The sequence below is a fragment of the Boleophthalmus pectinirostris genome, unplaced genomic scaffold (genome assembly GCF_026225935.1).
Source record: "Boleophthalmus pectinirostris isolate CB_2022bp ecotype Guang Dong unplaced genomic scaffold, ASM2622593v1 HiC_scaffold_18, whole genome shotgun sequence".
Lineage (NCBI taxonomy): Eukaryota > Metazoa > Chordata > Actinopteri > Gobiiformes > Gobiidae > Boleophthalmus > Boleophthalmus pectinirostris.
The window spans coordinates 5637056-5652326 of NW_026571133.1; the positions used below are offsets into that span (position 1 = coordinate 5637056).

Consider the following 15271-nt stretch of genomic DNA (forward strand, 5'->3'; position numbering starts at 1 on the left):
ATGAAAAAAGTGCGACTTATAGTCCGAAAAATACGGTATGTTTGTGATGAGGAAATTACATTATAACGTATTAGAAAATGGCATAATATGGGCCCTTTAAAGCTGTACGCTGGGCACATTTAGAAATAAAAAATAACGTTCCAAAAGAAAGCAGAGAGTTAGGTGTTTGAAACAGCTCGGAGAGGTTTGCCTGTCTAACTCTTTGTGACTGGACTAATGATGCTGTCACCATCTACAGTGTCTGGCCTTTTCCCAGCAGGCCTCTGTGCCTCTCTATGGGAGGGTGCGCTCTGCGGATTGGCATAATAACAAATAGCTCAACAAAGAAAAGGAGAGAAACAAAAGACAACAACATCAGGTGTGGCTGGGACTGTCTGAAAGAATAGAGACAGCGCATTTGTCAATCAGAGATAACTTTATAGTCACAGGTTTAATCATTTATACTATAAAAGTGGAGGGATGTCATATATTAGAATGTAAAAATGAACAAAATCTGTCTTTTGAGAGGGATATTGTCTTTAAAATGGCGTCCATGCAGCAAAATGTTACAAAGAAGTTGCATACTTGTCAATCAGGGAGAAGAGACCGCCTGACTAATGTAGAATTTTGTCAGAAGAGTTTTGTACCGTATTTTTCGGACTATTAGTCGCACTTTTTTTCATGGTTTGGATGATCCTGCAACTTATACCTCGGCATGAAAGGCTCTGGTCTTGTGTGTCATTATCTGCTGCTCCTGTTACTCCTGTACCACTGTCACTTCACCCTTACCTGCGCATGTCTCCTGTGGAAAGAGCCTTTGTCCTGCTGCAAGTACTGAAATATGCAGTCGAAAATGGTAATCGAGCAGCAGAAAGAAAGTTTGGAGTGAACTTGTGAGGGACTGGCGAAAGGTGGGGGATGGAAAACACAGCTTCACAGGAACCAGACGGGTGCGCCATTCAACTTTTCTCAAAGTCACTGGATGAATCGACAAAGCCTGGACTTCAGTGACACCAAAATCATCTAACTGGAACTGATGCTGAGTCTGACGACAGCTACACGGAAGTGAAAAGCGATTTTTACCTCTCCGTTTACCTCCGGAGATCACAGAGTTGCTCAGAAGTGACACCGAGGATGAAGAATTCAACAGATTTAGTGATTTGGAGTGAGATGGAGAGTTTGGTAAACTTGTTCTGTTCTGTTGTTTATGATATAGTTTATCTGAAGAACTGTTCATATGTGACGTTAACAGTCTGTTGTTCTCTCTTCTATTGTTTTTACTATAACTCGCCTTTGATGAAATGTCGGTTCTTGGTCTCTTATTTTATAAATTTCCCCCAAAAAGTGTGACATATAGTTCAGTGCAACTTATATATGTTTTTTCTTCTTCATTACTCATTTTTTGGCTGGTGCGACTTATACTCCGGAGCAACTTATAGTCCGAATAATACAGTACTTAATAGTGATTATCTATGTCACATGTCAGATACACAGAAAGAAGAACGAAGAAATACAAAAGACAACAGCATCAGGTGGGGCTGGGTACGGCCATCGGAAAGTATTAATGTAGAAACAGTGCATTTGTCAATCATGGATAACGTGAGTGATGCCACATATAACAAAGATATATAAGGAAGTGTTATGAATGCACAGACAACTATGGGAATAACTTGAATGAGCTGACAGATGTATTGTGTTCATACGTTGCTTTTTATCGAGACATGATTGTGCCTTCTAGACAGAATCAAAATGTACCCAAACAGCCCACCTTGGGTCAATAAATCTGTTAAATTGTGTATACGGGGGGGAAAAAAAGCGTGTTTTTAAGCAAGGATCTGCCCCTGAGCTGTATAATGCTCCAAAATCTGAAATCATTTTGGCCAAGCAGGGTCACAGAAGAGTGTTAGAAAAGAAGGTGACAGAGAATAGACTTGGTCCCTTCTGGTCTAGTATGAAAACCATAACCGGTCTTAATAATGCATCTGAGTGGAGACATGTTTCTCTAGAGGGATTTAAATCTGGCACAGAGTTGGCAAATGTATTGAACTGTTTGTATACTCGCTTTGAGACCTTAGATTTTGCTGATGAAGTTCAGGAGCTTAACTGCAAACGAAGGGAAGATTGGGACTGTGAGATTTTACAAAAACAAGTTGAAAATGTATTTCAACAAAAGTATGAGTCCGGATAATATCTGTTGTCATAGTCTTCAAAACTGCGTCAAGGTGCTGAGTTGTATTTTTCAGGTCATCTTTAACTTGTTCCACAGACCTGGAAAGACTCAGTGATTATTCCAGTTCCAAGACGAGCAGACCAAAAATCTAAATGACCTTAGGCCTGTCGCACTAACGTCGATGGTTATGAAAAACTGTGACAAACTGATAAGGTCAGAAAACTGTGAGTGCGCTTGACCCCGTGCAATTTGCCTTCAGGCCTCAAAGAGGAGCAGAGGATGTCACAGTAACTTTACTCATCTTACTCTTTAAACATTTAGAGGGGATTAGAACGCATGCAAGACTTATTTTTCATCTGCGTTCAACACAAGCTAACCACACATTCTTTCTGGTTTCTTGATTTTTTATATATTTTGTTAACCCAGAGAACACAAGTGGGGTCCTCTCTGACCAGATGGTGTCATCAACAGAATCACCGCAGGGATGTGTTCTCTCATCACTGCTGTTCATACTGTACAAGTGTCAGAGTACCTATGAGAATAGAACAGTAATAAAGTGTGTGGATGATTCTGTCACTGTGAGCTTGCTTCAGAAAAATGAAAACCAGCAGGGGCCAGTTGTTGATGACTTTGTAAAATGGTGTGAAGAGTCATATCTGCACCTAAATGTATCCAGAACAAAGGATATGATTACTGACTTTTGAAAAAGTGCGCCTCAGAATGACATATTTAAGGGGCTGTCAGTTGAGTGTGTGGACTCCTATAAGTATTTTGGAACACTGACTGATTCTTGATTGAGCTTTGATGATACTTGTTCAGTTGTGTGTAAAAGAGGCACCAGTGCCTTCATTGTCTGAGGAAGTTGTCCTTTAACCATGTAGACAGAACCATGATGACACTGTTTTATAAAATGTTTATGGAATAAGTTTAAAGTTTTTCTTTGGTCTCATGGTTTGGGAGCGTCTCTGATAAAAACAAGAACTCCCTGAATCATTTGGTTAAATGGGTGAGTGAGGTGATTGTCCACACTTATAGCGAATGTCCCAGAGTATTTTAAAAGACACGCAACATCCACTAAACTCAGAGTTTCAGGTGCTTCCGTCTGGTCAGAGACTTTTAGTCCCAAGATCTAGAATGAATCATCATCATCATTTTAAAAGGAACTTTGTTTCTGCTGCCATCATACTTAAGAATAAATTGTAATCTATTTATCTATCGATTTTATTACATTGTCCTGGAAAAAAACATTCTGCACTGGAGCACTGTAAAACTTTATTTTGTAATTGTATGTTTATACATGTTTATTGTACATATTGTGGATAAACGAAATGTGAAATGTGGGACCTGCCCCTCAAATCTGCAAAACAAATTTACCCATAGGGATCAAAACAGGGTAAACAGGGACGTCTGTTCACCTTGAATTACCATCACAACCCCAGAGAATATAGATGACATTAGCAAAGTGTCAATATCCAGGTTAAGGCTCAGGTAACCCACGCTCAGTTGTTTTAAAAGTGCAAGCATTGGTTTCTCTCTGTCTGTGGTTGTAAGTTGAAGCCTGATCGTGTACACAAACACACTGACAGCACTATAAATGTAAAAGATTAGGCCGTTTTATCTTGTTGGGCAAACCGGTATCGCGGTCACTCTCGGAGCTATCGATTCTTGTTGTGAATTCTGGTCAGAGCAGCTCCACTGTCCGTACTCGCTCTCGACGCTTTATCATTTCTCATCATAGATCTGTTTCTGACACATACAGCTCCAGCAATCGTGCCCAGACCGATCGACTGCAGCGAAAATCGATGCAGACACCACACTGCCATATACAGAGACTTATTTTTATCCTCAAAAATCTGACGTCCAAGAAAAACATGCTCACTCAAGTCTAAGAATAAAAGGGCTATAATGGGCCAACTTTAGAAGGACGTACTGTAGTAGAAGTATTTTTAGAAGAAAGAGCTCCATCAAGGGGTTTCATTTTCCACTACTGATATAAGGTTAAGGGTCAATGATGGGAATTGAATTGAGCGGTCGTATATAGATTGGATATAAATAATACAGGGCATAGTAAAACATTTGTCTTTATTTTGAGGCTGAAATGAATGTTTTTGTAATTTAGTTGAGCTGGAAGTTAGATATTGACCTATAAAAAGCAATGCTTGGTTTCCATGGGCTAAAAACATAATAAAAATAAATAAATATTGTCTTAAAATGAATGGGAAAGAAGGTTTATTTTGGTACCATGTTCACTCTGTGCGCTACAACTAGACTGTATATACAAATGGACATAGCCAGTGTTGGGAATAACGGTGTTTAAGTATAACAGCACTACATTTTCGGTAATGGAGTAATCTAATTACCGTATTTTCCACACTATAGAGCGCTCTGGATTATAAGGCGCACTGTCATTGAAGTTTTAAAAGTCATAATTACAAATTTTGAAGTCATAATTACGAGTTACGAGCCATTTTTTTCTTTACTATTTTTCTTATTTAGGATGTAAGCAGAGTAAAGTCATAATTACGAGTTTAAATGTCATAATTTCAAGTTTAAAAGTCATAAATATGAGTTTAAAAGTCATAATTACGAATTTTGAAGTCATAATTACGAGTTACGAGCCAATTTTTTCTTTACTATTGTTCTTATTTAGGATGTAAGCAGAGTAACTGTACGACTTCAATGCAGTCTTAAGCAGAACCTTGTAGCACTTGTAAATTCAAGCGCACAATGTCTAGCTCCACTTACCCACAGGCAACATAAACCCATGAATGCTAATGTAAAGAAAGCTCTAAAGTCATAATTCTGAGTTTAAAAGTCATAAATACGAGTTTAAAGGTCATAATAATGAGTTTAAAAGTCATAATTACAAATTTTGAAGTCATAATTACAAATTTTAAAGTCATAATTACGAGTTACGAGCCAATTTTTTCTTTACTATTTTTCTTCTTTACGATGTAAGCAGAGTAAAGTCATAATTATGAGTTTAAAAGTCATAATTATGAGTTTAAAAGTCATAAATATGCTTTTAAAAGTCATAAATATGAGTTTATAAGTCATAATTAAGAATTTTGAAGTCATAATTACGAGTTATGAGCCAATTTTTTCTTGACTGTTTTTCTTATTAAGGATGTAAGCAGAGTAAAGTCATAATTACGAGTTTACAAGTCATAAATACGAGTTTAAACGCCATAAATATGAGTGTAAAAGTCATAATTATGAATTTTGAAGTCATAATTACGAGTTAAGAGCCAAGTTTTTCTTTACTGTTTTCCTTATTTAGGATGTAAGCAGAGTAACTGTACTACTTCAATGCAGTCTTAAGCAGAACCTTGTAGCACTTGTAAATTCAAGCGCACAATGTCTAGCTCCACTTACCCACAGGCAACATAAACCCATGAATGCTAATGTAAAGAAAGCTCTATAGTGCCACCTCTTCAGTATTTTGACAGGAGGGTGCCCGGGCGGGACAGCTGGCGGGGGCACCCTCTGTCTCCCTCGGGTGCTGTACTGAGCGCATGCGTTTGAGAGGGAGTCCTGGGGCAGACTCATAATACAAGCATAAGTCGTGCATCTCCCAGCATGCATCACAGCACCTGCGGCCTGAGACAGCACAATGCACACTACAATGCGTCGAAAAGTGTGGACAGAGCAGTTTCAGTGTCATTCATAATACAGGCGGCCATATGTTTCTCTGTTCTTTTAAGGTCCTCTATTACGCAAAATGGATTCTTGTGGGGAAATGTTACCTCATCAAAAAGTTCTGTTGTTTTTCATTCACACGTTTGTATACACCTGGTTTATCAGTCTGTCTGCACCTCTAGGTTTCAAGTTAAAGGGACAGTCCGAAATTTTGGACACAGGACCTCATTTCCTAGTGATCCAGAGTGTTGGAGACGTGTGGAGACGCTTTTTTAAATATTCCATCCAGTCCTTGTATTTGCAGAGGTCACTGGTGCTAGACTAGTGCATGTCAATGGTCATAGTTATCCTGACACTAAAAACAGTCTTACCCATTCCACAAAACACCTGAAGAAAATGTATTATTACACCAGACTGTCCATGTAAATGTCTGTGTTGATAGAATAGAGTTTGAAATAAAACTAACCTTGCATTGCATGAATCGTTGCATGTTGAGGGACTATTTTCTCATATATCAGTCCGCCGCTGCCAAACTTTCTATCAGGAAATACAACTTACTACTGCTGCTGCTCAGACATAAATTCTTCAAATGCAAGGTTGGTTTTACTTCCAAAATTATCCTATAACAGATTTGCTTTGGGTGTTTTGTGGAGTGGGTAAGACTGTTTTTAGTGGCAGGATAACTATGGCCATTGACATGCACTAGACTAGCACCAGTGACCTCACTCGGAAATGAGGTCCTATGTCCCAAATTCCAGACTGTCCCTTGAACAGCTCCATTTTACCTTGAGTTCTGTAGAGATTTTCAATTCCAGCAGGACTGAAATTATCCAAATGATTCTAGTGAAGGCGTGTGGAGTTTAAAAACACAGTGGAGCACTTTCTGTATTCTTTTTTAGAGAAGAACTCAGCCTAAATATGCAGGGTTTGTGTTTAAAATGTTTGAATGGAATAAAACACAACTCCAGGTCTGTTTGTGATGAGGACACATTATAACAAAGATCAGAAAATAGCGTAATACGAACCCTTTAAAGCTGCACTATGTTGTTTTTGTTTTTTTTCTGGTTTTGCTTTCCTCAGAAAATTCCACAGTATGGCATTACACAAATCTAACTTGTTCATGTACAGTTACAGGTGTTTTATTGCTCAAAAGGACATTGTAAACCTTGCATTCTTGCTGTAAGTAAGTAAAGGTTGCCTCTTCATAGATCTGGCCTGTAATCTGGTGGCGTTACCTGTTTGTCTCCATGGCGATGGATATAAGTTTCATGACAGGCCTGACCAGAGGTGGGGACTTGCGAGTCGTGACTTGGACTCGAATCAGACTTGAGTCACTATTTTTAGGACTTGAGACTTGACTTGATAAAATGGACTAAGACTTGGGACTTGACTCGGACTTGAGGCCTGTGACTTGATGCCTCTAAAAAATATATGTTTTTAGGAAATACTTTTCTCTTTACAGTTGATAAATGTGGTGCTGAATTTTACAGGAATAAACTGAAACATGTCGCTCCCAATTCTCTGTCTGTTACTTTAGATGTAACTGAAGTACTGTGATGTGGTATACTCAAAAGTACTACAGTAATATACAGTACAATACAGTAATATACAGTACTCTACAGTAAACAGAGGGAAGTACAGAGAACAGGATCCTTTCATTTCAGTGCCGAGTACATGACAAAATAACTGTTAAGTTCTTTTAAATCTGAATTATTTCTATTCTGACCATAATGATTCACACTAAGATCTTGTCAAGACATTTAAAAAGGAAAAAGTAGCATTTCTACAACGCTTATATAAATACTCACATATAAATATACCATGACTTTTTACATACAATTTAGTTTAAAATGCATATAAATTGCAAAAGTCTAAGCTATATTTGGTACTTTGGTTTAAAGAAATATAAGCTCAAAGCAGACGACTTGGACTTAACTTGGACTTATGGACCCGTGACTCGAGACTCGACTTGGACTTTCCTGTCTTTGACTTGGGACTTGACTCGGACTTGAGGTCAAAGACTTGAGACTCACTTGAGACTTGTAAAAGAACGACTTGTTTCCACCTCTGAGCCAAACCAAACCAAATCAGAGCATAAAAATGTTCCACTTTGAAAGCAAATTTGATTGATTTTTATGTTACATCTCATCTCATTTTTACCTTAACGTGATCTCAGGTGACCACAGATACAAATATGTACAAATTCAAATGGTCAAAGATGCTGATGTTTTGTAAATTTGACTAAAAATGTGTCTGTTATATGTTCAGTCAATGCTTAAATTTGCACACTAACCCCTTTTTGCTTCCTGTATAGATTTCCCCTCTTCACTTTCTGAGCCGTCTATTCGGGCTGTAACTTTTCAAACCGACGATGTTTTTCCACCAAAGATTTTCAGATCTGTTTTTGTGTTTTTTATTTATCTTTCAGAGAGTTTTCCAAAGAAAGAGAAAAGGCCAAGGCGCGAGGAGACTTCCAGAAACTGAGAGAGAAACAGCAGCTGGAGGAGGACCTCAAGGTTAAACAAATAATTATTTTAATGTGTTTTAGATTACAAGATTACCAATTTAAATATTTAGTATAATTTTTACTACTCTGTATAAATAAATATAGTAAAAAATAATAAGTACATAAAAAGATAATCTAATTTTTTGACATCCGTAACATTGTTTTACTGCTAACACATAAAGGAGCAGTGGAATCGTATCCTGTGCAACGACTTTGATGCACTAAAATCTTAATAGAAAGTTTTATGTGTTAATTAGTGAGAACAAAGCAGATATCGGCCTCCGCTCGAGATTTAAGGCTGATTTTCAATTTGAGTAAAAGTGCAAATGTCTCACCGATTTATCTGCAATCGTATATATATATCGCTCTATATTTCCTTTAGATTGTGATAAGTTAAAGACTTATTTTAAAGTGCATGTAAAGAGTAAGGTTTGAAAAAAAGAGTTTAAAAAAGTGATTATACTTTTATGTAATGTGGTTTGTTTTATAGGCAAATGCATAAACATTACTTTCTGAACAAGTATAGTAGCAGTAGTAGTAGTAGTACCAGTAGCAGTAGCAGTAGTAGTAATAGTAGCAGTAGTAGTAGTAGTAGTACCAGTAGCAGTAGCAGTAGTAGTAATAGTAGCAGTAGTAGTAGTAGTAGTACCAGTAGCAGTAGTAGTAGTAGCAGTAGTAGTAGTAGTAGTAGCAGTAGTAGTAGTAGTAGTAGTAGTAGTAGTAGTAGTAGCAGTAGCAGTAGTAGTAGTAGTAGTAGTGGTAGTACCAGTAGCAGTAATAATAGTAGCAGTAGTAGTAGTAATAGTAGCAGTAGTAGTAGTAGTAGCAGTAGCAGTAGTAGTAGTAGTAGTAGTGGTAGTACCAGTAGCAGTAGCAGTAGTAGTACCAGTAGCAGTAGCAGTAGTAGTAGTAGTAGCAGTAGTAGTAGTAATAGTAGCAGTAGTAGTAGTAGTAGTAGCAGCAGGAGTAGTAGTAGTAGTAGTATCAGTAGTAGTAGTAATAGTAGCAGTAGTAGTAGTAGTAGCAGTAGTAGTAGTAGTAGTAGTAACAGTAGCAGTACTAGTAGTAGCTGCAGCAGTAATAGCAGTAGCAGCAGCAGTAGTAGTAGTAGTAGTAGTAGTAATAGTAGCAATAGTAGTAGTAGTAGCAGTAGTAGTAGCAGTAGTAGTAACAGTAGCAGTAGTAGTAGTAGTAGTAACAATAGTAGTACTAGTAGTAGCTGCAGCAGTAATAGCAGTAGCAGCAGCAGTAGTAGTAGTAGTAGTAGTAGTAGTAGTAGTAGTAGTAGTAGTAGTAGTAGTAGTAGTAGTAGTAGTAGTAGTAGTAGTAGTAGTAGTAGTAGTACATGTATTGTGCAGTAGTAGTAGTAGTAGTAGTAGCAGTAGTAGTACTAGTAGTAGCTGCAGCAGTAATAGTAGCAGTAGCAGCAGCAGTAGTAGTAGTAGTAGTAGTAGCAGTAGTAGTAGTAGTAGTAGTAGTAGTAGTAGTAGTAGTAGTAGTAGTAGTAGCAGTAGTAGTAGTACAGTAGCAGTAGTAGTAGTAGTAGTAGTACAGTAGTAGTAGTAGTAGTAGTAGTAGTAGTAGTAGTAGCTAGCAGTAGCAGTAATAGCAGTAGCAGCAGCAGTAGTAGTAGTAGTAGTAGTAGCAGTAGTAGTAGTAGTAGTAGTAGTAGTAGTAGTAGTAGCAGTAGTAGTAACAGTAGCAGTAGTAGTAGTAGTAGTAACAGTAGTAGTACTAGTAGTAGCTGCAGCAGTAATAGCAGTAGCAGCAGCAGTAGTAGTAGTAGTAGTAGTAGTAGTAGTAGCAGTAGTAGTAGTAGTAGCAGTAGTAGTAGTAGTAGTAGTAACAGTAGCAGTAGTAGTAGTAGTAGTAACAGTAGTAGTACTAGTAGTAGCTGCAGCAGTAATAGCAGTAGCAGCAGCAGTAGTAGTAGTAGTAGTAGTAGCAGTAGTAGTAGTAGTAGTAGTAGTAGTAGTAGTAGTAGTAGTAGTAGTAGTAGTAGTACAGTAGTAGTAGTAGTAGTAACAGTAGCAGTAGTAGTAGTAGTAGCAGCTAGTAGTAGTAGTAGTAGTAGTAGTAGTAGTAGCAGTAACAGTAGCAGTAGTAGTAACAATAGTAGTAGTAGTAGTAGTAGTAGTAGTAGTAGTAGTAGTAGTAGTAGTAGTAGTAGCAGTAGCAGTAGCTGTAGTAGTAACAATAGTAATAGCAGTAGTAGTAGCAGTAGTAGTAGTAGTAGTAGTAGTAGTAGTAGTAGTAGTAGTAGTAGCAGTAGCAGTAGCTGTAGTAGTAACAATAGTAATAGCAGTAGTAGTAGCAGTAGTAGTAGTAGTAACAATAGTAATAGCAGTCATAGTAGTAGTAGTAGTAGTAGTAGTAGTAGTAGTAGTAGTAGTAGTAGTAGTAGTACTAATAGTCCAATAAGGTTAATTTGGTCTTCAGATAATTGATGTTATTAGGTTCTTTAATCAGTAGTAGTAGTTTATTGTCTTCAGTGTTGAGGAGTGTTGTAGTTCTTATTTATGTTTATGGTCTCGAGACCGTTTTTTTGCGGTCGGACTTGGTTGCGGTTGGACCTGGTCTTGTCTTGGTCTCGAGGTCTGACACTAGTGACAGTGATAAAATGGAGACAGATTTACAAAAAACACTGATATATATGTACCAAAATAACTGTAAAATACAAATAAATGTTGAAAACGACAAAGATGGTGTTGATTTGGTCTCGATGGGCCGTGGTCTCAGTCCTGTCTCGGTTTCGGACTGGTCTTGGTCTCGATTAGCACAGTCTCGACTACAACACTACTGAGTTTAATAGATTTATACAAACATTTCACGAAAAAACTATAACGTGACTTTGAAGTGAAACCACTTATGAAAGCCAAACCCTATTTACAGTAAGTACACAGGTCCAAGTTAGGGGAAAATATTACCATAAACAACAGAGACCAATCCAATCATCCAATCATAAATAAATTATAACAGAAAGCAATGTATTAAAAAAATAACTTTAAAAACGTTGTATTATTTCACTCAGATGTTCTTACTTTAGAGAACATCTGTCTTACTGATTTGATTAACTTAATATATTCTCAAAAATAAAAACAAATTACATACATACTGTACATAACTATTGTAAATCGGAGCCTAGCGCAAAACAACTTAGATTTTTATTATCTTTATTTCTCTGTGTTCATTGTCCCTTCAGATAAATTCTAAACTAAATTTAAAATACAATTCTTTATGACTACACTACCTGCCCTCACTGTTTCTAGAGCTAATGAAACTTATTTACTTTTAGTCCATGTTTTTGTGTACATTTCTTAAAGGTTGTATAGAGGATTTTCCAAGGAACGAGAAATCCAGTGACTGTTTGTCCTTTTTCAAATGTTGCGCATGCGTGAAACCACCCCCCCTCCCCTACAGCTCCTACGTAGAAACACCTCCTCCCGCCTCCTCTTTACGCCAGAAACAGGTTTGTTTACAGCCGGTGCTGCACATGACTTGTAAACAACTAACTACAGTGTTGGTTAGGCAAGACGGAGAAGTGAGGAGCGGGGGGAGCGGGTGTGCGGACATTTCGTTCGCGGACGAGAAGTGAGGAGCAGGGAGAAGAGAGAGGAGAGAGGAGCGGGTGCGCGGAGATTCTGTGCCCGGAGAAGTGAGGAGCCATCGCTGGAATGAATCTTCAAGAATCACCTTAGTTTGGCTTCGCTGCTTTTCCCCTTGTCTTCTTCTTTCAGCGACCTCAAAAACGGACTTTCTTTTGCGGCGAACTGCTCCTGGATTCTTGTCGCCATTGCAATAAACTTTGTGCGAACTGCGAGGAAGATATAGGTCAAAAAAAAGCCGCTAAGAACTGTTGCGTTGGTGGAGTAAACAGCGTCTGTGCGTCTTGCGTCTGTGGACTGCGTGACAGGCGTACGTAAACCACGTACCGGCGGCGCAGGCAAGTCAGTTACACTAGAAACGTAGGGAGATTGACTGACAGCCTGTCAGCTCACAGATAACGAGGCAGTGTCGTTATCTATTGGCAAATGTTTAGCCCCACCACGTCCAGAGTTGATGAATTTTTATTCTCTTTTTTTTGGTCATCATAATTACAAGGCTACTGCACCTCTATAATCTATCATTGACAATTTGAAACAAAAAAAACAAAACAAAAATCCTCCATACAACCTTTAACTAATTTCTCATTTGATCTGAATTATATTATACAGTTAGAGTAGCCTTTGCTGATTTTATTTTTCATGTGTCCAGGGCTATTTAGACTGGATCACTCAGGCAGAAGACATCGACCCAGAGAATGAAGACGACGGACTGGACGACGACAAGCCCAGAAACTGTGAGTCCCCCGCATATTTATATTTACTTTTCTATTATTCGGTATAATTAATACATGTTTGCAGTCAGTAGATTTCTTTATGTTCAACTTTGTATTCTGTGGCGCTGCCTTTGTCTCAGCTCCAAAACGCTTCCCTTTCTGTTTTTCAATTTGTTGTCAACAAACAGCCCTTTTATTCTTTCTGTCTCTGATTATAAAAGTTGTTTTGTTTTTTTTGTCTGAAAATATATTCTTGTGAAAATAAAAGAAAAAACTGTTCTACGGATACACATGACTGATTTAAAGATGCACCATGTCACTTTTCTAATGTAGGTTGGCCACTTGCGTTACCTCACTGGAGATAATTATTGGTTTGACTGGAATGTTCCGCAGTATGGCATTAAGCGTGTCTATGTTGCATTTATTCATATGTATAACAGATGTTTTTTATTGCTCAAAATCATCCGCAACTAATCCATAATAATCTTACTGTGAGTTTGGTCGCCTCTCCACAGATCTGACCTGTAACTTGGTCCATGGATAAGTTTAAAGCCTCACTGTGAAACATTCTAGGCAAAGCAATAGTGTTGTCATGATACTAAAATTTCATAATCAATTTCAAAACCTTTTTCACAGCGGCTGGAAGTGTCGTGATGTAGGGTAAACGTCACTTACGTTAATAGTTTTTCTGTGGTAAAATATCAGTGGAAATGTCTCGTGCTTCATAAATCTGCCCCATCACCAAATCTTCATCCCACAAGGTCGACAAAGAACATATTCTGTCCATGAAGAATTTATCCACAACTATCAAGGTAAGAAAGACAAAAATGTAAAGGTGAACAACGATGACGCATTAGTGAACTACTCCTGAACAAAACTAACATTATGGTCATGAATAAAACATAAGTAATAAATAATTCATTAGTAAGTAATTTGTGAACTCAGACTGATTCTACAATTAAAATAAAAATGATGTAGACCAAGAGTGTCAAACTCAAATTCACAAAGGGCCATAATTAAAAACTGGGACTAAGTCATGAGCCACGCTAAATATTTATTGAAAAATTTCAACAACATCTGAATGTTTTCTCTTCTTTTGAGATATGTAATGTTAAACCTTTTCTTATTAAAATAAATGTGTAATAATAGTTTTGCTTAAACACTGAATCCAGAACAAGCAGAATATAAAATAATAACAACATTTTAAATAAATAATGTCTCTATAGTCTATCTGTAGCCGGTGGGTCAGCGCTAATACATATTTGATATGATCTCGTGGGCCAAATATAATTATTTTGCAGGCCAAATTTGGCCCTTGGGCTGGGGTTTGACATGTCTGATGTAGATATTGGCATAGACAGAGATATTTGTGCAGTTTAAATGCTAGACATGTAATCTGTGAACATCTGTAGCATTCAAACTGCATAAATCTCTGTCTATCCCAATATCTACATCATGAAATTTATTTTTAATTTTAATTGTAGATTCAGTCTGAGTTCACGAGTTACTTATGTTTTATTCATGACCATAACCGTTATTTTTGTTCAGGAGTAGTTCACTAATGCTCGTCGTTGTTCGCCTTTACGTTTTCATCTTTCTTACCTTGATAGTTGTGGATAAATTCTTCATGGACAGAATATGTCCTTTGTCGATCTTGTTGGATGAAGATTTGGTGATGGGGCAGATTTATGAAGCTGGTGGAAAATACACGAGACATTTCCACAGACAATTCGCCATAGAAAACCATTAACCGGAAGTCCCGCAAACCTACAGTGGGGCATTTACGACCGTTGTGAAAAAGATCTATAAACTTGATTCTCAGTACTAATTTTGTTACTAATACCACAATGGTAACAAGAAAAGGACAATGGAATGTGATTTTCCACATTAAATGATAGTACTTTCTGTTATATTCCCATGTGTGTAATCCTTCAGTGGTCCTATGTGCTCTTATACTTGTTCTGATACAGCTCAAGATCATTCTAAAGCTTCATTTCTGTCCCGTGAATGTGACTTTTTTAGTATTTATACCGTCTCAAATGAGTATCTAGTTTTTTGGGTAGTTTGGACAAACCAACAAAGCAATAACGACATTCACGGAAACAAGCAAGTGGCCAAACACCCACACTTAGAAACGTGACACAGTGCGTCTTTTTATTGCCTTTTTCACGTCTAATATACATTTGTGTTGACTGTGTACCAGGACGTGATGACTCAGCTTCATGTATATGTTTGTGTACGTTTTGAGCGGCTCCCGTATGTTTGTGTTGTGGTGGTGTTGGCTCGCAGCGAACGAGACGGTCGCTGTGTTTACACGCTCAGAGAAATCCAAACGCGCTGAACAATTAAACTCAAATCGTCAGACCGGCCTCGTCCCGGTCGACAGCGGGTCAAAGAACCGAACGCGTGTGAAGCGGCGTTACGAGGCGTTCAGTAAGTCGGCGTAAGAACTAAAATTTTCCAGTAAGCTTGCATTTTCACTTTAATGTAACAGGCAAAAACAAAACATTTTCTTAGTGGAGATGCCATAGTTTGTCTTTGCTTATCTAGAGAAGTTAAAATGACTTAAATTAAGAACATTTTGCTTTATTTGAGCAGATTCAGCATGACAAGCAAATGTATCTACCAATGGAATGAGTGTGTTTTTCTTAATTTAAGC

General features: G+C 37.7%; 1 protein-coding gene across 1 annotated transcript in view; it reads left to right on the forward strand.

The window, feature by feature from the left end:
* Window positions 1–15271, forward strand: part of cacna1c (calcium channel, voltage-dependent, L type, alpha 1C subunit) — a 667856-nt gene that overhangs the window by 510741 nt on the left and 141844 nt on the right. Inside the window, exons 9-10 of the mRNA XM_055153273.1 lie at window positions 8217–8304; window positions 12549–12633. Coding sequence (XP_055009248.1) covers window positions 8217–8304; window positions 12549–12633 — 173 coding nt within the window. The remainder of the gene's footprint in view (window positions 1–8216; window positions 8305–12548; window positions 12634–15271) is intronic.